Raw genomic sequence first — 27,447 nt, 5'->3', positions numbered from 1 at the left:
TTTTTAATGGAAGGCTCAGAAGAAATTATTCCTTGAGGGTGAAAGGAGGAACAAGTTCCACTGAGGATCTGTCCAAAATAATGACATCAGACTGACTGCAAAGACCACTGTGTGTCAATAGAAATTAAAATGATCGCTTCTGCTTTAGACTTCTGCCAATAGAGACCAGTGAGAGGTTGCAGCTGTACACTGGGTTAGCAGTATTGCCTTCTCCAGTGGACCTAAGAGGCAGTCAGTGCAACTCTAAAGTTTGATAAGAGGAGTGTGGACAAGCTGACTGAGGATGCTCTGACTTGGTGCATACCCATTACAGCCTCTACAACCAGGTTTCCTAGAGACACCTAGCTGCAGAACCATGTGCCCTGCTCAGGGGCAGTATACCCTTTTTCCATGTGGTACAGCCATTCTTCTGATAGAACAAGGTGCAGTGTATCCACCTGGTCTCTGAGGGCAGTGAGTCTTGCCCTTACAATAGTAGTCATGTTAAGGGACTGTTTCCCTTGCTACAATCTCTCAGCACTAGCCCCTTTTCTGTTTTGTCTGCCTTAAGGTAAAGTGGCAAATGCTTCATTGTAGACCACCAAGCTCTTTCAGCAAAAGATCAGTATTTGGTTGTACAAACCAGATAGCTCTATCATAGCTTGTGTATACCCCCTATGTCTCCCAAGAACCTACTGTCCTTCTCCACCCTGGGCCTGAATCCTGGTTCCTTGCTGTCCGTCCATTTGCACCCTTGTGCAGTAGCCACAAAGTACTTTACGAGGCTGGCTCTGTGCCCACCCTCCTGGGAAGCATGGCAAGTAACTGTGGAGTTTTTAAGGGCCCCGCTATTACGCCACTGTAAAAGGGCATGAGTCATAGCAGCAGGATTGAAAAAATGTTCCTAGGTTGATGTATTGCTGTTTTTGTAGTGAAAAATTAGAAGCAAGGAAAACTTATATCTACGAAGTGAGAACTGATTCTTTCATATGCTGTATCTCTAGCTAACCATTCGGGTTATTGTCTAACCCTAGAGAGTTTTCTCTGCACTCATGTTCCTGGAAGGAATATTTGTCTCTCTGTAAATATATTATAAGTTATAACCTGGGTGGTTCGTTATAGTTGCTGCTTTTCTCCTTCACTCTCCTCTAATCCCCATGGACAGAACAAAATGTAAATATTCTGGTAGTAACTGGGTGCATTCTGTGCAAAGATACTTTCCTCTGCAAAGTTCACATGCCCTTTTTTGACTTGCTGTTTTGCTGCAGATTTGGCTGACTGCAAGTTGATGACCTTTCCAATCGGCATTTACAAAGTCATGAGGAACGTCACTGAAGGGATACATCTCATAACTCTGGCCAATAATGAACTGAAGTCTCTGACTGGCAAGTTTATCATCACTTTCAACCAGCTACAAGGTAGGAGTGAGTCCCTGAAGTAACCATGCAAAGCGGGAGATTGGGGTCAGCTTGTGACTGTTTTTGACACAGGTGCCCACAGCTGGTTTTGTGGTTGGTGCACTTAAGTAATGGGATACACTGTTCCAAACTGGCAGAGGTAGAACACGGTATTTCTTATCATGCTGTTCTCCATGCTGTGTTTTGAGAACTGTTCTTTCTGAAAAGAAATTTGACCTCCAGCTGTCCCTCTCATCAGACACAATTCTGTGGGCTGAATTCCAATTCATTTAAAGTCGTTTTACACTCTGACTTGAGTGGAGTAACTCCTAATATACACTAGTGTAGGTGAAATTAAAGTCGGGTCTTAAACACAGATGCTGTAGCATGATACAATACTATAGATACTGTACTGTACATCAGAACTGAAGTGCTGGGGCAACAATCCACTGCCACAGGCTTGTGAAAGTAGGGTATGTTATAGATCAGGAATGGGGTTTGCTGACAGCTACAGAAATTTGCAACCTGAACATGCCTAACTTTTGTTAGTCAGCTTAAATTCATATCCTTTTTTGATGTGATATTTAACATTTAGGGCAACATATCCATGACAACACAGCAGAACTGTAGCAAAAATATTTTTCTCTTAATGCGATTCTCCTATAACCTATGCTTCTTTTAGCAGCAAGAAATTCTGTATTCAAAACTTGCTTTCCTTTTCTTGAGAGCGTGGATCATTTCATCGCTCTTTTTTTAAAAGCATTTACCTTTCATTATGCTGTGAAAAACGAAGGAGAGCTGCCTTTGGAGGCTATGCCACTTAGACCTGAAAACTAGATCTGAGTTTCTTGCAACTTGCTGATAAGGGGCCTGATCCAAAGCCCATAGAAATCAAAGGTATATGCTCTTTGGATCAGACCATGATGAAGGTTGTCTCCTACCTGCAGAGACTGCAAATTCTCCTTCCGATATGTCTCAAAGCCACTTTCTGCCAGCTGTCTTTCCTCTGCAGATTGACTTTCCTTTGCAGATTGAATGTCTCTGATGCAGGAATTTTTTTTGGGGGGGGGGGGTTCAACATTTGCTCCTCTGACATCTGTTTAACCTACAGGCCACACCATGGTCTCTCTTCTCTTTGATGTTAGGCTCAGTTATCTCTTTTCAATCTCAACCCCTTGTTCATTTACACAACAACTTTTAAACTGGTATGTAGCCAGCTCATGCCTTGGTTGATGCTAAATATGGTTTGTACCTGAATACAGCAAAACCATGAGCAGAGGACACTAACTTGGTGACACAGTTAGATGGCTGATCCTTTGCATGTTTTGGCAGTAAGTTCTGTGCCAATCTGGGTATGCATACCTTTTCACTGATGCCAGTTTTGATTTTTGTTATCATCTATCCGCTCAGATGACTATGAATAAGATGACCCGCTTATAGCATCAATAACCTAGATATTCCATGCCTCTATCTCAGCCTCTCTTTTTCTCAGCCAGCCCAATCTCAGCTGCCCCAATTTCAAGTTTTATTTCACAGCAGTTTGCCCTTGATGATGATTCAGTTATATAATGGGACTCTTACTCTAGATGGGTGCCCACTGCTGCCCCTTTTTTCCTTTCTTCCTTCTGAATATTGTGTGTGTGGTTACATTTCCTTTACTAACTGAAAATTAAACAAAGTAGCACTGGTCACCAGGTATAGATGGTGTAAAAATCATCTTCCAATACTGGTCAGAGAAAAAAAATCCAAGTTTTTCCTGCATTTCTGGAAAAGGACTTTTTTCTAGATTCACACAGGTAAAAATATTGTGTGAATAATATATATATAAATACACAATGTTAGTAGAGACACTTCTCTTCAAATCTCCTCTGTCCAGTAACCTCTAAGCACGTGGGAAACACTACCTGAAGAGATGCATTTTCATTCTCAAATCCTATTAGCTAGTCTTTCCCATTATATCCACGTGAAAACTTTTAGTCATGGGTGTCTGTAATGCAACATAAGTAACTAACAATGTACAGCTCCTGCTTCATAAGATAATATGGCCCCAATTCAGCAATGCAAGTAAGTATATGCTCAACTGCTTTACTGAATCAGGACATGCATGCATAAAAAGATCTAGAAAAACAAAATGAAGCAACCAGAACATGAGCCATTTGTCAGTTATCTGTTGTCTTGTGGTGCACAAATTGTCAGTCTTGGCTTTCTGTTTAATAATCTTAAGAGCAATATAAATCATTGCAACTTTCTCACCTAAACCACATGCCCTAGACATTCATTCTAACGATAGCTTTAAATACACATGGCATCTGTCTCAATGTCTAAGAGCACTGTTTTACCCTTTCCCCTTTTTTCAGTTTGCAGTTCAAGTGTGGGGCTAATTGGTTTTAGAATGAAGGCAATTAGGGGTTTAATGGAACAGGGTGGTTGCCTTTGGAGAGTTCCAGCCACACACAAGGTGAAAATATTCTTTACCTTTAATTTCTGTAACATACTGGGTTGTGGGCAGTAGGAGTTGTTGGGACTTGCTGAGGAAAATTGCTGTAGGTAGGAAATAACAAAGCAACTTTTCAATAGAGGACACAGGGGCATGTACAGAAGAAAGGGAAATCAGACAGGCATCACATTATTTTGTATGAGCAACTCAATTTTCAAAGAAGGTTCATAAAATTAATCTGTATTCACAGGATCATACTACATAAAACAGATAAAGACTTAGTGCTGACCTGTCACCTGCTTCCCTTGTTTATCTGAAGCTAAAGGAACTCAATATTATAATTTAATTTGCAGTCCACTCCATATTGGACAGTCTTTACAGCAAAGTGTTCCAGGCTTCACAGTATCTAGAGGCAGATCACATCCTTGCTCTGAGTCTGGGCTTAGTAGCAGCCTTAGAGAAGAACTCTGCAAAATGTTTTCCCTCCAAGTGGCAAATTGCAAGTCTGTCTTTTATAGCAAAGGGTCTTTCTTTTTAACAACTGTTTCTTTGTGTCATCTTTTTCTCAGCCTTGCTAAGCTCAAAAAACATTGTCTTTCTGAGGAGGGGTTGAAAGACAGCATGTCTCTTCCTATCCTCCCCAGTAATGGCAGCAGCTGGCGGTAGGAACTCTGCTCTGAGCTGGTGTAGGAGAAAAGCACTATATTGAGGTGGCTGAGCAAGTCACAGTGGAAAGCAGGGGGTGAAATGATTCAAGACCTTTTCACTTGGAAATGAATTTACCTCTTCTCTTTAGCCTGCAGCGGCCCAACAACATGCCATGTCTTAGTTAGTGAAATACACAGAATATGTGATGGCATACACAGTCCTTTCAGTCTTCTTGGTTGAGGACTCTTTCCCCTCCAAAAGCCCTTTTCTCTTTTCTGGGGACTGGCAAAGGATGCTTGTAGGAAGCTCTTAAATGGACAGTACCAGGTTGGAAACTCTCATGAGTGAGTCTGACTTCCACGTCTCGTAAGGAGGAGAAGAAATTTTGAGGCTTTCAGAAAAATGGCTCATATAATTCAGTTCACAGATATTGATGTTTTGGTGTTTTGCAGAGAGAGGACAGAAGCTTCTTGATAATCATTTTTGCATTTACCTCTTGCTGGAAAACCAAAAGCAGGTACTGTATGAAGAAGAGATGCTCAGAAGTAGGGGTTGTCATCCATTTATCTCAGAAGCCAAGTAAAAGGCCTTCTTTGTGCCCCTTCCTGGCCCCTGAAAATAAAGATGGTAAAGAAGGTTGTGATGAAGGACTGTGCTCTCATGATTATTATAATCTTCACATTATCCCTCAAGCCTTTGTTCTCAGACTTGAGTTAAATGTAACTGAAAATTTCTCTCAAACTCTGACACTTGCACATGCAGCATGGTGCAACAGCAACCTGTACTGAACCAGTGGCTAGTGCTGCCTAACACATTATCTGGGAAGCTGGGAGGATGGGGGTGATGGCCATTTATTCTCAGAAGGTGACAAATGCCCTCCTACTATCACAAAGGACATTCAGAGATAATATCTGTGGTTGACTTGGGGGTTAGCTAAGGGTGTTACACTGTTATTGTAACACTGCTTCACAAAGCATCCATGCCAGTGTAAAGTCAGCTGAAGCAAAGGATATTCAGGTGGTAGTGCAATTATGAGTTGACCTTAAAATAGGAAACAAAGCCAACTCCTTTTTTTTATGGTTCAGTTATCAAATTGAGGCAGGTTTCACTGCAAGAAAGCCATAAAATCCCTCATCACTGCTGCCTAAAAGTGCTCGGGATCACCACTCTTCCCAGTTCTCTGGCAGTGTACAGATACCTGTCATGACCTGGATCTGTGGACTGTGAATCCTGATAAAACAACTCTCACCTTTTTAATTAATAGGTCTCTTCTTTTATCTGAAAGTGGCTTGCCTACATGTTAACCCTTTGCAAGGGGTTTTGGAGCATGGTATGCTATTGTTGAAACCTCAGTCCCATCTCCCTCCCTCCTCCCCTCTCCCATTTCCCCTACAACAGAGTCCTTTTGAACACTAACAAAGCTTCCCTCCCCAAGGTCCTCATGTAGCAGGGAGGGGTAATACTGTCCTTTTGGTTAACTCCAAAAATGCAAGAGTAAGATGAATGAGATTAATAAGAAGTGATAGCGACCGTTGCTTACTGGAATTCACCATCCAGTGCAAGGTGTTAAGGGCCTGCAGCAAGGCAGTAGCCCTCAACTTTAGGAGGGCCAACTTAAATGAGTTAAGGAGATTGGTAGGAGAGGCATTGAGGTCCTGGAGAACAGGACAACTAGGTGTCCAAGAAAAGTGGTCGTTCCTTAAGGAGACGATCCTCTAAGCCCAAGGGGTGACAGTCCCAACATGAGTCAAAGGGGGCAAGAGTGCTCAAAGGCCCCTTGGCTGACCAAAGGCATTCAGGAACATATGAAAGCCAAAAAGGAGGCATACATTCAATGGAAGCGGGGGGCTATCGCCAAAGAGGATTATATCTCCATAGCAAGAGGCTGTAGGTAGGCTGTTGGGAAGGCTAAAGCGGAGACGGAACTAGGGCTAGCAACAAGGAACAAGGACAACAAAAAGTCCTTTTTTAAATAATAGAGAGTAAAAAGAAGGCACCAGGCAACATGGGGCCCCTGCAGGATACACTTGGCAATCTGGTGGTTGCACCAGATGAAAAAACAGACCTTTTTAACAAATTCTTTGCCTCCATTTTTCTGAGCAGGGACCAGGACTTATCCCCTACTGGGATTCAGGTCAGACTCAGGAGTGACTGCGCCAGGCCTAGGGCAAGGGAGGACTGAGTTAGGGAACTTCTGGAGGGGCTGGATGTGTTCCGGTCCAGACGCTCTCTACCCTAGGGTGCTGAGGGAATTGGCAGGGGTCATTGCAGGGCCCCTAGCACAGCTTTACGAGCACTCATGGTGCTCTACCCAGGTGCTAGAAGACTGGAAGAAGGCCAGTGTGGTCCCCATTTTCAGAAAAGGGAGGAGGGAGGACCCAGGCAACTATAGACCCATTAGTTTTACTTCGGTCCTGGGGAAGCTCTTTGAGAAGATTATCCAGGAGCACATCTGAGAGGGACCAGCAGGGGAGAGGATGCTCAAGGGCAGCCGGGATTGGTTCATTAAGGGCAGGTCCTGTCAGACCAACCTGGTTGCCTTCTACGATCACGTCACAAAATCATTGGACGCAGGTGTCGTGGTGGATGTATTCTTTCTGGACTTCAGGAAGGCCTTTGACACTGTCTCGCACCCCATTCTTATTAAAAAGCTAGGTGACTGTGGCATTGATGCCTACACAGTCAGATAGGTTGCAAAATGGCTAGGGGGCCACACCCAGAGAGTAGTGGTGGATGGGTCATATTCGACCTGGAGGGTGGTGGGCAGTGGAGTCCCTCAGGGCTTGGTCCTTGGGCTCATGCTTTTCAATTTCTTTATCAGCAACTTGGACAAGGGGGTGAAAAGCACCCTGTTCAAATTTGCTGACAACACCAAGATTTGGGGTGAGTTGGGCACGCTAGAAGGGAAGGACAGGTTACAACTGAACCTGGACAGGTTACAGGGGTGGGCGAATGTGAATAGGATGGGATTTTGTTGCACAGAAAATGGGATGCTTAGTGCTTAGAAAGACTGACATGACAATTCCATTGATAGTTAACAGAAAGTCTTTACTAATTAAATAATAAGTTCTTACAGGAAAATGACAGGTAGGCTTATTGCAACATACAAACAAAACAAGCGATAATCAAGTCCAGTACTTATTAACCGTAATAGTGGTTTTCTCACCAACACGGGCAGGAAAGCGGTTCTGGTCTTTGCAGCTTCTCACCAGGCATGGATCTGTCGCCAAGGGTGGTCAGCTGAGTGCAGGTTATGGTGGACTAGTGTGTTGTTTCCCTTCTCTGATGAGTGCTCCTTGCTGGTAGCTTTCTTCTTCTCTTATACACCTTCTTCAAAGCATATTTCTCTTAATGGGTTGACGATCAGGGTCCAGACAAAGCTGATAGAGTGGAGGGTTATTGTTCTTTGGTTGTGATGTGAATGTTAGCCTTTTAGCTTCATCTCTGGTTGTGCAGCTGTCATGCATAAAATTCTTGATTGCTCCGGAGGTTTATCATTTGGATACCTATAGTATGATTTGATTGCTTTAGCCCAACACCCTAAACCAGAGGCACACTACTTGATTTAATTTCAATAGCACTTGGTTTCCTGAATTGAGCACCTTAGACCTTAAATTGTAAGATACTGTATAGGTTATTGTGATAGCAGGGTGGAACTCCAAACATTTTCCAACTGGCAGGGGCACCTAGATTGGCAAGGAATGTGATAGCAAGGGAGATGTAATCACTATGAAAAGGGAGCCTGTTCATAACCAAATTAGAGTAGTTGGTCATGGGTTGTACTTAATACTAGAATCAAAGATGAGATTAACTGTATTGTTATGCTTTAGGTGGTCCCAGTCATGAGTTTATATTCTTGTGCAAAAAGGCACTGATATTATCATTTAATTATGTAAATTTCACATGTAGGTCCGGACAAGCTCTGTGTCCAGCAATTCAATACTGACAAGTGCAGGGTACTGCACTTAGGCAGGAAGAACCGGCAGCATACCTATAGGCTGGGGAACTCCCTTCTTGAAAGCACAGTGGCAGAAAGAGATCTTGGAGTCATTATTGATTCCAAGATGAACGTGGGCCGCCAATGCGAGGATGTGTAGGTTCAGGCTAGACATCAGGAGGCACTACTTTACAGTCAGGTTGGCCAGGATCTGGAAACAGCTTCCAAGGGAAATGGTGCTGGCTCCTACCTTAGGGGTCTTTAAAAGGAGACTTGATAACTACCTGACTAGGGTCATATGAGCTTAACTTAGTGGGGGTCGTATAAGCCCAGTATTCATTCCTGTTCAGTGCAGAGGGTCAGACTTGATGATTTGCTCAGGTCCCCTCCAACCCTACATCTATGAATCTATGAGCAAAACAATAGAGAGATGAAGGTGAATATAGCCAAAGTATTCAAAGCCTCTGGTACAACAGCTCTCATTGTCATTCACTCCATGAAAGGAACAGCTATGCTGTGGGCAGAAAGGGTCTCACACATTTTATAAGGAGGCCCATAAGGCCACTATGGGGTCTTCTATCCACACTTTCTTAAACATTGGAGAGAGGACCTCTTACACTCTGGAGTTTGATGGAAGGATTTTACAGAGAAGGTTGCCCCATAACCCTAAAGTTCCTTTTCATTCCCAGAAAAACTGACTTTGCCACCTCTCCTGCTCCTGCCCCTGGGGCAGGGGGCTGGACTTAATGATCTTCCAAGGTCCCTTCCAGCCTTAATGTCTATGAAATCCTATGACTGACATACTGCTTTCCATATCCCACTAAAAAGGAATGTCTGACAGTGAAGAACTGAGAGGGGGAAAATTCTGTCCATCCTATCAGTTTTCATTCCAGGTCTCGCCAAGTCAGACTCTTTGGTTGGGATCCAAACTATATTGTCTGTTCTGGAAGCTGTCTTTCTGAAAGGTAGTCATAGACCCAAACTCAGAGTAAAGATCTGATTGGCTGTCAGTAACACCCACTGGAAAGACTGTCTGATATAGAGGTCCTGGGATGAAAAGTCCCAGGTCAGACGGAATTAAAACTTTCTTGGGCTGGAGTGTAGTGAAGTGAGAGAGAGTGTCTCCTGCTAGCCAGCTTGTGCACAAGGTTGAAAGGAGAAAAGGCTTCTGGTAGGGCTGAAGTTTGCTGTGTGCTTGCCTTAGTAACAACAGACTGTCTCTTGGGTCCCAGGTGGAGTGCTGTATGGATTGAAGCCTTCTGCTTTAGATGAACCTGGACCAGTTATCCACATCCAGTTACCCCTGAACTTGGAGAGTGTTCAGATTCACACCCCAACTCTTCCCAGTCCCAATGCTCTATCATAGATCTTACTATTCTCCTTTGTCCACAGTGCTCCAAACACAACCTGGTCACAAGACAGTGCTGGCATCACAGTTGGTTTGCCCTGCCCTCTGCCCCTTCCAAATATAAACTCATCCCTTTGTCATCAGTTAGAGGAACTGAATCCGGCTCCCCTGTGCTGCTGCCAGTATTCCTAGCAGCCAAGCCCAGAGTTGCTGTAGAAATGCAGCAGAGCTTTCAGGATATGCTTGCATCTTTTTAAAAAAATTGTTTCCTTTATATTTAAATTTAGGAAAAAAGTATCCCTGTTCCTTTCCCTTTTTATGAGACTGAATTTGGCTGGTTGCCCAGAAGAGGTCTCCAAAAACAAGCAACCCTTCCACGCCTCCAAACTGGTCCGTAAAGGTTTTTCCTCTCCAACCACAGGGGTTAGATTCCTGAAAGCTCCCGTAGTTGGCAAAACTGTGATTGGCAAAACCAGCAGGGCTGGGGAGAGCAGGGGCTGTGGGTGGAGGGTAAGGGCACCAGCAGGGCTGTGGGTGGGGAGTGAGAGGCATAAGCAGGGCCAGGGGAGCTGTGGGGGGTATTTTCCAACTGTATTTTCCTCCCCCACCCCCCGAAGCGTGGATACTCAAAACCATGGTTAGTAAAACTGTGGTTGGCGAGGGAAACCTGTAATTACTTCTCCCCAATGATTGGCAAATGTATGATTTTATTTTTTGGTAGATGTTTTATTTTTGATAGAGCAGCTGCAAAATAGGAAAAGGTTTACAGTTATTTCTGATCCAGTGCCATAATGGAACTTCTGGATATGACGCAAGACGTGAATCTGAAGACTGATTTTTGCCAGACAAACAAAGAGGGCAGGTATGATGTAATGGCATACTCTGGATAGTACTACTGGTATTGATAAAATAGTTGTTTTATTTATTTATGCATTTCATATACTGCCCTTCCCAACAAAGGCTCAGGGCAGCTTACAATAAGAGAATCGGAAGAATTTCAAAGGGCAATGAACATAAATAAAACAAAACTTTTGGATGCTTTGGATGTGTTCTGACCCAAGTGGATTTATTTTTCTAATTCAGAGCTAATTATATTTTTGTAAATCCAGAGCAACTCCAGTGATGTTTGTATTGGTTTAGCTGAGAGTTGACTTTGGCCCTTAGTTGTCAATTGATTGCCTCAATTATAAGTAACTTTGTTCTGATAGGTGAACCACAGATTCACCTGTCTCTGAAAGAGGCAGTTTCCTTTGCTTCTTGATGGGCATAAGTTTCATGGTAGGCAGGCAGGGACCTTTGTACTAAGTAACTGTCTGCTTAGCGCTAGGGACATAATTATGCATGCTACTGTTTAATGAGGACTGTGTTTGCAAAAAGGGTTGGCATACAAGTTTAAAAGAAGGGAAAGGCATCTGGATACAATTAAATATAGAATATGGAAGAGCAAGAAGCAAAGGATGATGTGATGTTTCAGAATCCAGAGTGAGTATTCCTTTGAAAAAGGTTTTTTACTAATTAGCTTCCTCCATCTAGCACTCGTACATAGTTCTTCACACATGGCTTCTTTATACCAAGTGTTAAAGCTCCTTAATGTCTTGGGCAGGTCATTAGAATATAACCACTAATGCTATGGAAAGAAAATATTTCTTCATAGCATGAAACAATTGGCCTCATAGCAGCCGGGACATTTAGATCAGGGGGATGTTAAATCTATTCCCCTGTTCCATTATGTGCATTCACAGACTCGCACAAGTTTAGGGCTGGAAGGGATGTTGTGAGAGCATCAGGTGCAGCCCCTCCTATTCTAGGCAGAAAAGACTGGTAGGGTCAAATAACCCCATCAAGGTGAAGATCTCCAGGGTAGGTGCCTGCACCACACCCACCCGGGAGTCTATTCCAGAGTCTGGTCACACAAACCATAAAGAAATTTTTCCTTATAATCAGTCTGAAACATTCTAGGAGTTGCTTCTGGTTTTCCCCTGGGGCACCTGGTGAATAGTTGTTTGCCTAGCCCCTGATGCTCTCCCCTGATATATTTGTAAGCTGTCACCAAATCCCCCCAAAGTCCTCTTTTCTAGGCTGAACAGTCCCATACCTTTCCTTGTATGGCTTGCTTTTCAGGCCTCTAATTATATGAGTGGCTCTTCTCTGGACTCACTCAAGCTTCTTTACACCTTTCTTGAAGTGTGGCACCCAGAATTGGATACAGTACTCCAGCTGTGGCCTCACCAATGCCTAGTAGAGTGGCAGAATAACTTCCTTAGTTTTGCTTGAGATGCATCGGTTGATGCATGCTAGCGTGTTGTTTGCTTTGCTAAATGTAGAATCACACTGGTGCCTCGTATTCGTTTTATGGTCAGACTAGAGTAGTACTACTGACCCTGTAAGTTTGTTACGGATTTTTCCTCCCCAGGTGGAGCACTTTACACTTCTCAGTGTTGAACAGCATCTGGTTCTGGTCCGCCCATCCAACTAATTGGTCTAGGTCTGTCTGGATCTTCAGCCTGCCATGAGGTGTGTCCACACTTCCCCAAAGCTTAGTGTCATCTGCAAACTTTTCTAGTGTGCTTTTCACCCCCATAGCCAGATAATTTATGTAGATGTTAAAAAGCATCAGTCCAAGTACTAAACCCTGGGGGACCCCACTGGCTACCTTCTGCCAGGTTGAGACAGATCCATCTGTTAGTATTCTGTGTCTGACCCTGCAGCCAGTTTCCCACCCATCTAATTCTGTGGGTGTACAGCATTCTGTGTCTGCATTTTTTATCATTATTGAGAAGATGGGGCACAGTCTCCAGTCAATTGTAAGCATATTTCAGAGGGAGAGATACTGAAGTTTGCACTGACCAAGTGGGTATGGAGACGGAAACAAAAGGAGTAACAAGAAGTGCAATGAAGGGAAAGGAAAATGTAGATGTGTTCTTAATCACTGTATTCCCAATGGAACTCGGGCTTTTAATTTCGCTGACTGCATTCAGATAAAATAACCAACTTCAAAAGTGCTGAAAAATGTCAATGAAATGTCCATTTGTTAAAATTCTACTGCATAAATATTTAACAATTATCATACTTTTTCTCTGTGCTGCTGTTATTAATGTCACTTTGAGACTTAAAGGACATTAGTTTCTGCTTCAGGTTTTCCTTCTATAAGAACACTGGAGAGAGATTCTTAGAATCGTACGGCGGCGCTGAGAAATGCCAGTAAACAGCTGTGATTAAATGTAAACGGCTGAGGCTAGAGGAAATTTCTAGAGGCCGCTTTAAGCTGGTATCTCTGAAACTCTATTTAGGAACTTTGTTTCCTGCAGTGTAGTAAAAGGTTTTGAGTAGAAAACTGTGTATGAGGAGGAAATTTTACTCATGTAATGAACTGAGGTAGTGTTAAAGATACCATAACGTAAAGGTCAAGAAGGAAGCTTTCAAAGCGTGTTGTTGATTTAGCTCACGTTGCTTGCTGCTTTGAGATTTTTCTCCTCCTGGCTGAGGTGAGATGGAATATATTATGTGCTGGAGGCTGTCCTGTGCAGCATCCTTTCCCTGCTTATTAAGACTCCATTGTCTCTCCATCTTGTACTTGTTTAGCAAGACACCTCGTGAAATTTAACAAGGGAATACTTTGAAACCCATGACCCAGTCACCCTCACTTGGATAAGCTTCAGTGAATTTCAGTGAGGCCCTCACTAATGTAGGAAGTCCTGTAATCTCAGCGGTTCATAGCCCTGTGCCTTCTGCATTGACGAATAGGCTAACCGTGTGCTGAAGTACACAAATACACGTGCTTTCCCTCTGTGTGCAGCGGTGAAGAAGTCAGGGCTGTTCCTAGGTACTGCTGCTTCTGGTTTCTCTTGCACAGGACCCTGCCACAGGCAGTACAGAGTTACGTTTAATAGGTGCCATCCAGTCCAAGGAGATCAGCACAAAGTGAGCTCCATCCATGGTGGCTTGTGCTGCTTCAGGTCAGCTGATGACTGCCCCACACAGTTTAACTGTGGGACTAGAAGTTTGAGCTCATAAGTCAGCTTAACATTAAGTTGTAAAAGTGGCAGAAAAGACTTGGTGTTCTAAACCTCTAGGTGCTCAGCTTAGAGTGCTGTTTAATTTACCTTGTGAATCTTTAATAGTAAAATGCAGATAATGGAATTTAAACATTGGAGAATTTAAAGCTTAAGTGTAGCACCACCTCATTACTGACAGGCTTAATTGGTCTTGCTTGCTTTTTCTTGCTTTCTTCCCCAGCTTCCCGTTGCACAACTGCTGATCTGGTCATGTGAAATCCTGAGCTATTTGAATTATCATAGAATCATAGAAGTAGGGTCGGAAGGGACCTTGTAGATCTTCAAGTCCGATCCCCCGCCTGGGCAGGAGAAAAGACTGGACTCAAATGAGTCCAGCCAGGTAGTCATCAAGTCTCTTCTTAAAGATCCCCAGGGTAGGAGCCAGCACCACTTCCCTAGGAAGTTGGTTCCAGCTCCTAGCCGCCCTAACTGTGAAGTAGTTCTTGCGGATGTCTAATCTAAACCTACTCTCTAATAATTATTGTCTGCCTCTTGTGAAAATTAATGTTAGTTGCAATAATAAATATAGGAAAAGAGGCAAAAATACAATAATTATAAAGTATGTTCAATTAATTTAAGTCTTTCAATGGCAATGAAGTTGTACATACTTATATAATAGATTCTAAGGGCTTGCTTATGTGGGGCACTCAGACAAATTAATCCAAATAAACTAAAGTTGTGAAATGCAATTCATGCATTTAATCCCTGTGTGAGCTCTCAGTCTGAGTTGGTGGACTTCAGTTTGGTTCAGTTTGACTCATTTCAGAAGTGTTAACTTTTTAGGGATTTCACCACTATGGGCTTTCCAACGGGAGTAGCTATTTGACAGTATCTCTTTTTAAGAGTGCATAAGCAAGGGAAGCATGCTTAAGCACAGTCTTCTTCCTTTGCCTTAATCTCAACACAGACCCTCCATTAACTCCTGCTTTTGGGTGTCTCATGACCATCCACAGTCATGAAGTATCCTTCCAGCTCTCCATTTCTGATTCATCTTGCCTCGGTTGCTGCAGTTTCCATCCTGATAGCATTATTCCATCCTGAAGTCTAACATCACCCTATTTCTCAGTCAACCGTACTGTTTCCCCATTCATTTTGGGATTGGATTGCATTGCATTTTATGCACTAACCTGCTTTGTGATGCTTCTCCCTTCCCAGTGCGATGGGACAGGAAGGAGATCAGCAGTGGATTGGATAAAGCAGCTACTGCCATCTGGAATAGCCCTCCTTTTTCTCCCTGCTTTATTAGATCTGCATTTCACTTTCAAACTTGTCTAAACATACATTATGTCCTCCTATCTACACACCCAAACCTCCCTCCCTCTTTCATAATGTATTGGTAAACTCTGATATATTTTTGAACTGTGTAATTAAGGATTTGTGGTATTTTTTCTGCAAGATGATCATTAGCAAACAGAATGAAGTTGCCTGTTTTCAGTGCACTTTGGAGGAATCCATGTTCTTCAGACTGTGGCACAAGAAAAAGAAAGCCCCTCAGCATACTGTTGTTATAGGACATATGGAGACAATTATTTTTTTTGTCATGACTTAGCTTGCTATAGAAAATCTCATATTACAACATTTCATCTGAGGATTTAGGTGATTCAGTAAAACTAAACAGTCCTTCAATCCACTTATTAAAGTTCTCATTTTTCAGAGAAGGTGTAACATTTAATTAATATTGAACAAGGAAGATGAATTTACTTGTCGGAACTAATAACGTTATAAAAGAAAAGCAGTACAAACATGTAAACCCTTGCCAACAATTGCTCTTTAGTTATAGTGAAAAGAGGCCTTATTTATGCCACACACTGCTGCATGTGCATTGGCTTTATCAGTGCCCTAGAGACAGAGGGCACCAAAAAGAGATGGATTTTATTCCTTCAAATAATTATCCAGCAGATAAGTCCATCTCTGTTAACCTCCCCCCACTATCACTCCATAATAATAGACAGTGCTGCTGCTTTAATGCAAGACTGTATATTATTGACCACCTCTACTGTTGCTTAAGTCATTCTCTGAAAAAGGCGGCAGGTTCATGGCTTCAGTTTCAAAGTAACTGAAAAAATGAGTGTCACGGGATGGGGTCCCCAGGGATGGCCGTGATACCCCTAGGGCACCTTGACCATACCAGTCTTGCTCAACAGGCACCTTCTTTCTCGCCTTCCACGTCTTGCTGGTAATTTTAGTAAATTGGGAGTCTGCCCTTGAGTTTGTGTTCTGGACACAGTCTTGCTGGACCCCACTGAACCTTGTGGGTTCTTAGACACCTTTGGCGTCCCAGTTCAAAACGGGTGACTCACAGAACACCCCAGCATTATGGGCTAGATGTGTGGCTCCAAAACCACCCCTTTACCATGCCCCCAGCCTTGCAGATGATATTGACGTTGTCTTTCCTAGGCCTTGCTATAGCTTGGCCCCTTGCCCTCACTGGGCTCTGTGTAGCCCTGTCTCTGCACCCCACACTGGTGCCGGTCTCTCCACAGCTCTTTCTGTGCTGGGGTCTGCTCACCCCCTCAGTGCTGCGCCCTTCTTTGGCACTGGGGTCCCCACACTGCCATGAGCCCCCCAATGAAGCCTCCTCCTTCCCCAGTAGCCTCAAACCAATCCATCGGTTAAACAGCAACTAAAATCTGAGCCCCTGGGCTATAACATAACATAAGTGGTTCTGGGTGTGCTCTGTCCCATTAAAACATCAAACTTCTCCCAGCACCAAGTGCCTTAGAAGCCAGGGTCTCTGGTGAGTTCCTGGAACCCTTTAATCCTACCCAGAGTAGAACAGGCAGCTAAGCCTCTCTGGTGAGCTTCTTCTCCAAGAGCTCCTTCCCCCCTGGCTGCTGACAGAGAACTCAAACTCTACTTCCAGCCCTGGGGTTTATATTTGCCCAGGGCCCTGCCTCTTCTGGTCAGCTGACCAGGTGCAGGCTAATTTACTCATTAGCCTGTTGCCATAGTAAACTGCACCTATGGGCTTCTGTCTGGCTCTTAGGACTCTCTCCTTAGGTAGTTTCTGCTCTTATAGGAGCAGGCACCTTAGTGCCCTGCAACAATGAGTTACCTCACTAAAAAGATCTCCCATACAACACAAAGACACATTAAATTGGTATAAATAGTCAAAGAAATGAGAAGTTCTCACCCTCAAGGATTTAGCAGTAATGGGCATTATGTTGACTTATCAAGGAGAAAAAATCCTTGGGGTACTTCGTTGGAGCAGCAACCCAAGTAGGACAGAATGTGTACATTTCAGGTTAAGAAAGCAAAATACTTGCATACAGGTAAGTATTCATAGGATTGTAGGAAAATAGGGCTGGAAGAGACAACATATGGTCATCTAGTCCAGCTCACTGCTCAAAGCAGGATCATCCCTGACTAAGCTGTAGGGATTAAACAATCAAGTGTTTAATGTGCTCTTAACAATTTGCAAGGATGGAGATTCCACATCTTCTCTAGGTAACCTGTTCCACCTTTGACTACCCTTATAGCCAGAAAATGCTCTCTAAACTCCAGCCTAAATTTTCTCTGCTGCAGTTTGAGACCATCGTTCCTAGTCCAGTCCACTACAGCCACAGAGAAAAAGGCTATCTCACTTCTCTCTGTAATTGCCCTTCAGTGTTTGAAGACGATTATCAAGTCTCTCTCTGCCTTTTCTTCCCCAGACTAAATAACCCTAGTTTTCTCAGCCTTTCCTCATAAGTCATGCCTCTAATAATTTTTGTCATTCCCCAATGAACTCTTTCTAGGCTGCCTGTGGCAGAATGCCTTCTCTGTCTCTCCCCAAACTCTGCTATCAAGGGGATGCCTAAACTGACAATTTGGTTACCATGGTCACTGCAGAGGGCAGACACCCTGGCCCTATCAGCTTCAGGTAAACCTGAGTTGTGACCTGAGCTGGATACATTCCAGAGGGCAGGGGAAATCTGCTCCCCCTGCCTACATGCCTGGCCTCATACGTGTGGGTGGGGGCTTAAACTCCCTGTTGTTCTAAGCAATGTCATCATGACTGGGAGGGGACTAAAGACCCTGCTAGTCTACCTGGGAGCCAATGATGCATTTCAAATTGGGTGGCTGGCAGCCAATAGTTGCTGGCCTTCACTGGATCAGGTAAATGAGGTCATAAGGGCCATATAAGTTGAGGACTGCCCAGGAGGCGGGGGCAGCAGCCATGATGAGAACTCTCAGAGAAGCTGGACTATCTGAAACTCACTCTCTCTCTTGAAACTCATATGCAATGAACTGCTTGCCTCCGGAGGGAATCTCCACCTGCCTCTGGATGATACTTGTGAGTAAACTATTTGAGATCTAACTAAATATATAACTTGCACTAACTCAGATGTGTGATCAAAGGATACCATGCCACTGTTTGCTCTAAGGTATTTCTCTGATATTGCTCTACCCTGTACCCTATTCCAAACCTACTCCTTGTAACCAATAAAGTTCTCCTCTGTACCTAGCATGGGAGACTTATTAGGAGAGGGTCTAGATTATGTCTTGGGGTCCCCTTGGTTCGGCTGACTAAGGGAGACCACTCTTTGTGCCTCAGACTGAGGGAAGCACCCCAAGTTCTTGCAGTGGGTTGAATACCCCTCAAGGGCTACTAGGCCTGTGTTTCCCAGGGGCCACAGGGCCAAGTTCAATCCAGACCCTGGGTGATGGCAGCGTTAAGCCCAGGCTTGCAGGTGTGCTTCAGGAAGGGGGTCAGCCAGATGTGAAGCGCCCCCAGGGAGGCACTTGGAGCCTGGAAGGTGGTCAGACGCAGTGAGACAGGTGGCTTAACGCAGGAGCAACCCCTACTGGCCCGTCATACTGCCCACATCTTTTTTTGAAGGTGGGGCCCCAAATTAGACACAGTATTCTCGGTAAGGCCTTGCCAGTGCTGAACAGAAAGATTCAGCATCCTTGACTTGCAAGTGACACTCCTTTTTAATACAATCCAGGATGCTATTCACTTTTTTTGCAACAAGAGCACAGTGCTGACTGATATTCAGTTCCTTATCCACTGTGACTTTCATGTCCTCCTCTGCAATATGACAGCCTAACCAGTCATTCCTTAGTCTGTATTTACACATGCAATTATTCCATCCTAAGTGCAGGAGAAGTGCATTTGTCTTTGTTGAATTTCATCTGGTTAAATGCAGACCATTTCTCCAGTCTATCCTTGTCATTCTGGATTCTAGTCCTATCTTCCAGATTGTCTGCAACTCCACTGAACTTGGCATCATCAGCACATGTCTAAGTGTGTACTCAATCCAGTCATCCAAATCATTAATGAAGATATTCATAGGATCATAGAAAGTAGGGCTAGAAGCGACCTCACTTGGTCATCCAGTCCAGCCCCCTGTTCAAAGGAGTCAACCCCCTGCTCAAGGCAGAATTAAACCATACAAGATCCAGGACAGACTCCCTGCGAACCCTTCTTGATATTTGTCCCAGCTAGACATTGAGCCATTGCTGAGAGTACTCACTGAGCATGCCAGTTATGAGTCCATCTTGCAGTACTTCCATTTAGTCTGTATTTCCTTAGTTTGTGAATGAGAATATCATGGGAGACAGTGTAAAAAAACATGCTAAAATCATAGTATATCATATCCATAGTTTTTTTTCCCCATCCAGAACCTGCTTCATGATCTTCCCAGGTATCGAGGTAAGACTGACCTCCCTGGATCCTTGTTTTTCCCTTTCTTAAAAAGGGGCACTGCATTTGCCCTTTTTCAATCATCCAGAACATCAGTAGGCCTCCATGAGTTCTCAAAGGGATATAAGCCAATGGCTCTGGAATTACCTCAGCCAATTCCTTCAGTACCCTGGGGTGCAGTTTTTCTGGTCCTACTGACTGCTGGAAAGTATCTAGTTTCTCTAAGTAATCCCTAACTGTTCTTCAAGATGCTGAATATCATCTGCTCTTGCCAAGGGTTTGCTTTTTTCAGTTACATTTTTATTGAACCAACTGTACAGTTCAGAAGAGATTTTAGACAAGCTTTTGGGCACAACGTGTCCTTCCTCACTTTGCCTGAAAGCTTATCTAACATCTCTTCCAGCTATATATGGCCCAATAAAAGATATTGTCAAAAAAACCTTGCCTTTTATATATTTTCTGGACGTCTTGGCTACAATATCTAAGCCTTCTGCTCTTGGGATGAAGGGAGAAGAACACCACTGATTTGTTGTCATTGGACCATGAAACTATAGACATCTCTCCCTGCCACTCTCAATTTTCCTTCTCCTTCCTTTCAGCTAAGGGTGACTACTTACTTGGGATTCTCTGATTCTTCTTGTTGTCATTCTTTGAACAGTAAATACCCTCCTGGCCTGGTGAAGCAAGGCATTGAGAGCACTGCCCAGCTTTCTATGAGTGGGACAGTATAAACAAAGCTAGAAAAACCGTATAACTTATTTCTCCTACTGATAGAGGTAGAAGAGAGAGATTGCTGCTAATTTTTGGGAAGCACTCAAAAGTTCTGGTGATGGGGGTTGAAGAAGTAGCTATATGTCAGTCATTATCCACTTTCAAAATTATTTTGGTGCCCTGTTGAAATGATTCTAGCCACATTTTATTAAAATTGGTAGGTACTGCATTAGTGCCACATTCTGTAAGACGGGATGGCAATCTTTTACTTGTGTGGGCTGAAGCTTCCAACCTAGCTCGTGTTGTGAGTCATTGTTCCCCTCCAGCCATTCCAGGGATGCTGAGCAGAGGTTGCAGTGAGGAAGAGCAGTTCTCCACAAAGGCTTTAACATCTGGCTGGAGGGTCTAGAGCAGGGGCAGGGAATTATTTTGGGCATAAGGCTGCTTACCCAGTTTTTGCAAGCTGTAGCCCCACCCCTTCACAGGTGCCCCGCCCATTGGTCACCATCTTGGGACCAGTGTCCCAGGGCCAGTGCCGGCAGAGCCCAGAGTAGGGCTGGCTGGCAGGGGTCTGTGGAGCTGGGCTGGGCTGCACCAGCAGGGAGAGGGGGGAGCTGGCCCGGCTCCATAGAGCCCCTGCCAGTCGCAATGCTGTAATCCTGCTGCCCTGCTCTGGGCCCTGTTGGTGCTGGCCCCAGGACACCAGTGTGGGCCCCACACTCCCGCTGGCTCCTGTGCCCACTCACTTTCAGTGCCCTCCTCAGCCCTGCGGTACAGGCAGGGGGCAGCACACAGCCCTGACCTTGTGCTCGCCAGCAGGGAACAAGCTGGTGCTGAGTGCAGGGGAAAAGCGGCCCCTCCCCTGCCTTGTGGCTGGCACCCTGTGCTGCAGCAGCTCACAGCCCACGCAGGGCTGTCCTGAGCAGACACAGGCAGCCCCGTGCAGGCTGTGAGCTGCTGCAGTGTAGGACAGCGGCCACAGGGTGGGGCTGCTTCTTCGCCCCCACATTCAGCACCAGCTTGTAACCCGCCCCCACTGCCATCCTGGGCCCTGCACCAGCTTGGGGCTCACCATCGGGGCTTCGCCATGGCAGCAGCAGCTGCTCGGCATGAAGGAAAGTGGCCCCCCTGCTTGCTGCTCTGGGCAGTGATTGCTGCTGCTGCCTGCCTGGAGCTCACACACTAGGCAGCGCAGAGGCGACTGTGGCAGCTGCACTGCAGTCTACCATGGCACAAGCTCCAGGCAGGCAGCAGCAGAAAATACTGCCTGGCATGGCAAGCGGGGCTGCTGCAACTGCTGCTGCCATGGCATGGCCCCAATGGCTGAGCCCGGAGCCGGTGCAGGGCCCAGGCTGGCAGCAGGGGTGGGTTACAAGTTGGTGCTGAGCATGGGGAAAAGTGGCCCCGCCCCCACCCTGTGGCCAGCACCCTGTGCTGCAGCCACTCACAGCCCACATGGGGCTGCCTGTGCCTGCTCAGGACAACTCCCCATGGGCTGCAAGTGGCTGCAGCAGGGAGTGCAGGCCATGGGGTGGGGGAGGGGCCACTTTTCTCCACGCACAGCACCAGCTTGTTCCCTGCCCGCGGTCCTCCCCTGCCTTTCCACCCTTGCCCGCTCCCCCCCCCAGTTACCTGACTTTCCAATACTGGTACAGCTGAGGAGCCACACAGTCCCAGGCCAGAAGCCCGTACTGGAGCTTCCAGTAGGGGTGAGGTGGAGCCAGGCAGGCCTGGGCCCTACTGCCCCTGGTTCCTGTCATCTTTGACCAGAACCAAGAACAGATAAATATTAATTTTTCTAAATTTTTTGTAGGGGCCCTGTGGGCTGGATAGAACGGCCTACTGGGCCAGCTCCAGCTGGCAGGCTGTATTTTGCCCACCCCTGGTCTAGAGGCAATTAGTGCACTATTAGCAAAACCTAGATGAGATTTAAATGGCTGCAGTACAGTGTGCCCTTAGTAAAATGCAGACCTTTGAAAGCCAACTCTGGCCTATGGGTCTTAGGTTGCCAATTCCTGCTGTAAGATATCAGTATATTTATTTTCAATTGCCTTGTGGTAATGTCAGATGTGGCCTTGAATCTGCCCAAGAGATGCATTATTTTTCATAATATTTCTATTCTGCCTGAGTAGACTACAGAAGAAATGTGTTTTTGCTTGTTTATCTTTATATAATTCAGTTATGACCTAGGTAGTAAGGAGAGGACTGTTAGATATAGCTTAAATAACTTATCGTTACAGCATACGTGTAGTAAACCCATACTATGCTTACCCTTATGTTGCAGTCTGTGTACACCTATATTCTTTCCAGGGATGAGGCCAAGGAAGTTCTCAGTCTTGCATCAAATCAGTTTTCTTGTTAGTAAATACTGCAGATTCCTGTTGTGCTTACCCTCCTGGAAAAGGACTCCCTGTTGGGCTTTGCAGTTTTTAAAAATCAATAAGAAAAAAGCAATTACTTTGCTAAACTGGTCTCACTGCCTCATTTCCACAATTCTGTCTCTTACAAATAATGAGAACATGAGAAGCTTCAAAACGTTTGTGCCCAGCCCTAAAAGTAACATGTATCTCATAAGTGGTGAACGGCTGTGATTCAGCTAAGACAAAAACAAAGCATCTTCTTAAAAAAAAAATAACAACAATTAAGAAAATGGGCATAATTGCCAAATTCATGAAGCTAATAACCACAGGCACTGATTAAATAGGGGTGTTTTTCTTTCCCAATTGAAGTAAAATTCAGGGGCACCTCTGGTTATTGTTGCTATTTTTTTTTTTTTTGCATGTGTATGAAAGCTACACAAGTAAGGGATTCTCTTTTGTTCTTTTCTGTCCTTTTTACCATTCTGAATAAACACACTTCAGGACAAATTAAAAGAGAAAAGCTTCAATTCATCTGGAAAGCTGGAGAAAGCTGAAACAGGTGCTGGCTTATTTTTAATAGCATCTAACTAAAGCCATGCTGTAAAGAAAATGATAGAATTGATCCTATTATAATTTAATTATTTTTGTTTCTCCCAAAAGCCACCTAATTTACCTTTGAATTTACCACTTCCTTCTCCTCCAGAAAACTAAATTCTCTTAAACTAAACTCTCTTATTGTAGCAGTACTTACATAAGAGCTGATCTTGGGTTAGGGCTGCATTGTGCTACACAGTGTACAGTAACACAAGAAAGACTACCCCTATTCTGAAGAACTGTCTGTTTGTTTTGTTGTATTACAGCCCCCTGCCTTAATTTACCAGTTATCATATTAGGGAGGGAAAGATAGCCGAACTTTGTACTCTTTTTTTGCACAGGGCAGGTGCTATCCTCATCTTGGATGCAAAAGAAAACAAATATTTCAAGCCCCTGAGATGAAAGGAGAGACTACTGTTGACTTCACTGAGAGATGAGGCCTTCCAGAACCACTCCAATATTCATCTACATTTCCAAACAATATATCAGCCTAATCTCTCATGGGCAAGAAGTAAAATCACAGCCATAGGGTGGGTATCTGTTCCAAATTTGAAGAAGACGGGGATAAATTAATTCCTGCTCACAGAGCTAGCACAGGTCTTATAAATCACTTGAGTCTCATTTAAGTTATCAAAAATAAGATTGGAGTAGTGCATAGACCGCTGCACAGATGTTTGCTTTACTCCTGGTGATTCCCAAGTTTGGCAATGGGGGTTGGTTTAGACCAACTTCTAAACTCCCTCATTATTCCACTTCCTCCCTATTGAGAGAAACATTACAGTAAGAGACAAATAAATATGGTAGTTGCTTCACATTGGGCATGTCTACATGTGCATTAATGTGTTGTAATTATAGTGCATTAAGTTTAGTACCTGTAATAACAGATGCTAACTTAATGTGACATAACCAGCGCTACTGTGCAGCAGACTAATTCTACTGAGCGTTAGCATATTAGCATGGCTTTTGCCGCAATGCACTAATATGCAGTAGAATTAGTCTACTATACTTATAGTGTCTTGTGTAGATGCACCCCATGATGCAGGGTGGGGGTTTCCTGCTTTCTAGAACTGATCTCCTCAGCTATCTGTTTCCCAACAGTAAAAGGCCTATAAGGCAAGTTTTGATGTATGTTCTGATACCTTTCTAGATCTTTGCATTGCATTTGCTACATCAGTTATATTCAGCCCCTTGTTTGTGTGGTAGAATACCGTATTTGCTCAAATGCAACATCAGTTAGTTTTTTTCCCCTTATCAATCCCTCATCTTACATTCATGTACAAGGAAACTTCAGTAAGTGTATTGCTTATCATTAAACTGCTTCCAAAAGCAGCTTGTGCTTACTTATCAACTCTGAAATTGATTGAATGCAGCTAACACTGAGCATAACTATAAAATATGTGGCCCGTATTTGGCAAACATGCTGATGGGAACCTACCACAAGCATTTTTTGGGGGGAAAATATATAAAATCATCTAGCAAAATGTTTCTTCACACACCTTAAACCACATTTAAAGCCCGTGCACCTGTTACAATAAACAGACCTACACTCCTGTGTACTCATCCATAGTTCTTTCCTTAACCCAGTCACACTGTCTCTTTGTAAACCCCAGAATTGGGGCTAGGACTTTCTCAGTTCATTCACTGTCATCATCGTTGTTGCTGTCACTGTTGCTGTTGCTTCCATTGCTGCTGACATCATCACAGTCTTCAGGTCCGGTTATCTTGTCCTCTTCACTATCCTTGTCCACTTCCCCTCTAGAGTCTAGGTCTTTGAAGAGCCTGTGCCAAGTGTCCCTTTTCCAGGTGGAGTTGGCTGCACCTTCTCTGTCCTCTCCCACTGAGTTCTGGTAGTAGGACTGGAGTTCAATCATAAACATTTTAACACAGTCTATTTCCTTGAGTTTCCTGGACTTCCATAGGGCGCTCCTGGTTGAAGCAGGTTATCGGGGTCCCCTGATGTTTAGTAAGGTGTCTGTACAGTACCACCTCCCTCGTCATTAGCCTGACCCCTGTCACCTCTTTGCGGAGCTGGTTTGCCTTTTTCCACACACCGTTGGCATATGAGCAGAGCCATAGGAGGTGGCCAGTGGTCTCTGTTGTGCCTTTGCAGATTTCCCTGGGGCAATTGGGTCAAGACCCTTGTCCCTCTCTATGTCTACACACCCTTACTGGGAGTGTGCAGTGTGCTATTAGCTAGTTCAGGTCTGTGTGTTACTTTTGTAAGTCCTTGTGGAAGATCCACTCCCAGACGGCCTGGCAGTCATCATCAGGGAGCAGCTCCACTGTTGATAGCATGTCTTTGGCTCTGATTGCCTTCTGTATCCTCCTATGGTTTGACATATTCACTGGGCCTTTATTCTGTAGCCTGTACTCACTCAGGAACTCATTCAGGACCCTGTAGAACCAGGGGTCCACAGTCTCCCACTGGTTGGTGCATACACCCCCCATGGTCTCAGGAGGCAGCCTGCAAAATACCTGATGAGACAGGATGTTTTGGTCTGTGCACTGGTCGCCAGCTTACAGATCTGGCTCATGTACCTTGCTCGCAGGAACAGGAAGAAGTCTGGTATCCCCTTGCCCCCAGTTTATTTCTTCTTGTACAGGGTCTTCCTTGCCAGCTTCTCTCCTCTTGATTCCCAGAAGAAGACACACATGGCTCTCTGGATTCTGTGGGTGACATGCTTCAGGTCAACCATATAGGCCAGGACCCTGGTCTCTTCCTTGCTTCCACCAGAGATCTGGACTCTGCTCATCATGGAGTCCTGCACTGGGCCAGGGGTTCAATGGCGCAGATGAACAGGATCAGGGAGAGCAGGCAGCCCTGATGGAATGATGCTATCATGATCCGCATGCTCAGGAACCCATTGACCAGCACCTCACTGGTCACATCCATGTACAGCATCCTTATCCAGCTGATGAAGGCTGGAAGGATGCCCATGTACAAGTCGGCGGGACCAAATGATCTTCATCCAAGAGTGCTGAAGGAGCTGGGCGAAGTCATTGTGGAACCCCTGGCAAAACTTTTCCACAACTCGTGGTGCTCTGGAGAAGACCCTGAGGACTGGAAAAGGGCGAATGTTGTGCCCACCCACAAGAACGGCAGGAGGGAAGACCCAGGTAACTATAGGCCAACCAGCTTAACTTCCATCGTAGGGAAAATCCTAGAAAAGTTTATCAAGCTTGCAGAAGGTAAGATTCTGAATGACAGCCAGCATGGCTTCATCACAGGCAGGACTTGCCTTACCAACCTCATCTCCTTCTATGACCAGGTAACTCACCACCTGGACACAAGACAGCATGTTGACATTGTATACCTTGACTTTCAAAAGGCCTTTGATCTAGTATCCCACAATGTCCTTGTGAGAAAATTGAAGGATTGTGGGCTTAACACCAAGACAGGTGGGTGAGAAACTGGCTGCAGGATAGGTCCCAGAGAGTCGTAGTGAATGGATCTGTGTCATCTTGGCAAGAAGTGGACAGCGGTGTCCCACGGGGGCTGGTGCTTGGTCTAGCACTTTTCAATAATTTTATTAATGATTTGGATGTGGGGGTGAAGAGCTCACTTGCCAAGTTCTCAGATGACACCCAGCTATGGGGAAGCGTGGTCATGCTTGAAGATGGGCTACAGATACAGGCGGATCTAAACAGGCTGGCAAGTTGGGTGGATCAGAATCTGATGAAGTTCAACATGGAGCAATGTAAAGTGCTCCACCTTGGGATGAGCAACCCCCAGCATACCTACAGGCTTGGTGGCACCAAACTGACTAGCACCACAGATGAAAGGGACCTGCTGGTAATAATAGACCACAGTATGAATATGAGCCTGCAATACAATGCTGTAGCCAGTAGGGCAGATTAATACTCTGGTATGCATCAATGGCTGAATCTCCAGCAAAACCAAGGAGGTGATTCTTCTGCTCTACTCAGCACTGGTGAGACTGCAGCTGGACTACTGTGTCCAGTTCTGGGCACCACACTGTAACAAGGACATGGACAAGCTTGAGAGAGTCCAAAGAAGAGCCACCTGTATGATCAGAGTCTTACATGGCAAGCCATACGAGAAAAGCTGAGGGATCTGGGACTCTTCAGCTTGAAGAAAAAAAGGCTGAGGGGACCTGGTAGCAGCTTACCACTATACTAGGGGAGTACATCAAGGGCTCAGTGAACAACTATTCACCAGGGTACCATTGGGGAAAACTAGGAGTAATGGCCATAAACTCCTGGAAGACCAATTCGGGCTCAACATTAGGAAAAACTTCATAGTCAGGGTGTCTGGAATAAGCTACCTCCAGAGGTGGTGCAATCACCTACCCTGGAAATCTTCAACAGGAGACTAGACAGTCACCTCACTG

General features: G+C 44.8%; 1 protein-coding gene across 2 annotated transcripts in view; it reads left to right on the top strand.

Moving 5' to 3' along the window:
• LRRC20 (leucine rich repeat containing 20) overlaps positions 1 to 27,447 on the top strand; it is a 223,973-nt gene that overhangs the window by 25,158 nt on the left and 171,368 nt on the right. For both annotated transcript variants that reach the window (XM_019507804.1, XM_019507803.1), the window contains exon 2: positions 1,248 to 1,397. In XM_019507804.1, coding sequence (XP_019363349.1) covers positions 1,248 to 1,397 — 150 coding nt within the window. The remainder of the gene's footprint in view (positions 1 to 1,247; positions 1,398 to 27,447) is intronic.

This window comes from Gavialis gangeticus, unplaced genomic scaffold (genome assembly GCF_001723915.1).
Source record: "Gavialis gangeticus isolate Ggan-Ray unplaced genomic scaffold, GavGan_comp1, whole genome shotgun sequence".
NCBI classification, from domain to species: domain Eukaryota; kingdom Metazoa; phylum Chordata; order Crocodylia; family Gavialidae; genus Gavialis; species Gavialis gangeticus.
This window is presented reverse-complemented; position numbering and strand designations above follow the sequence as displayed.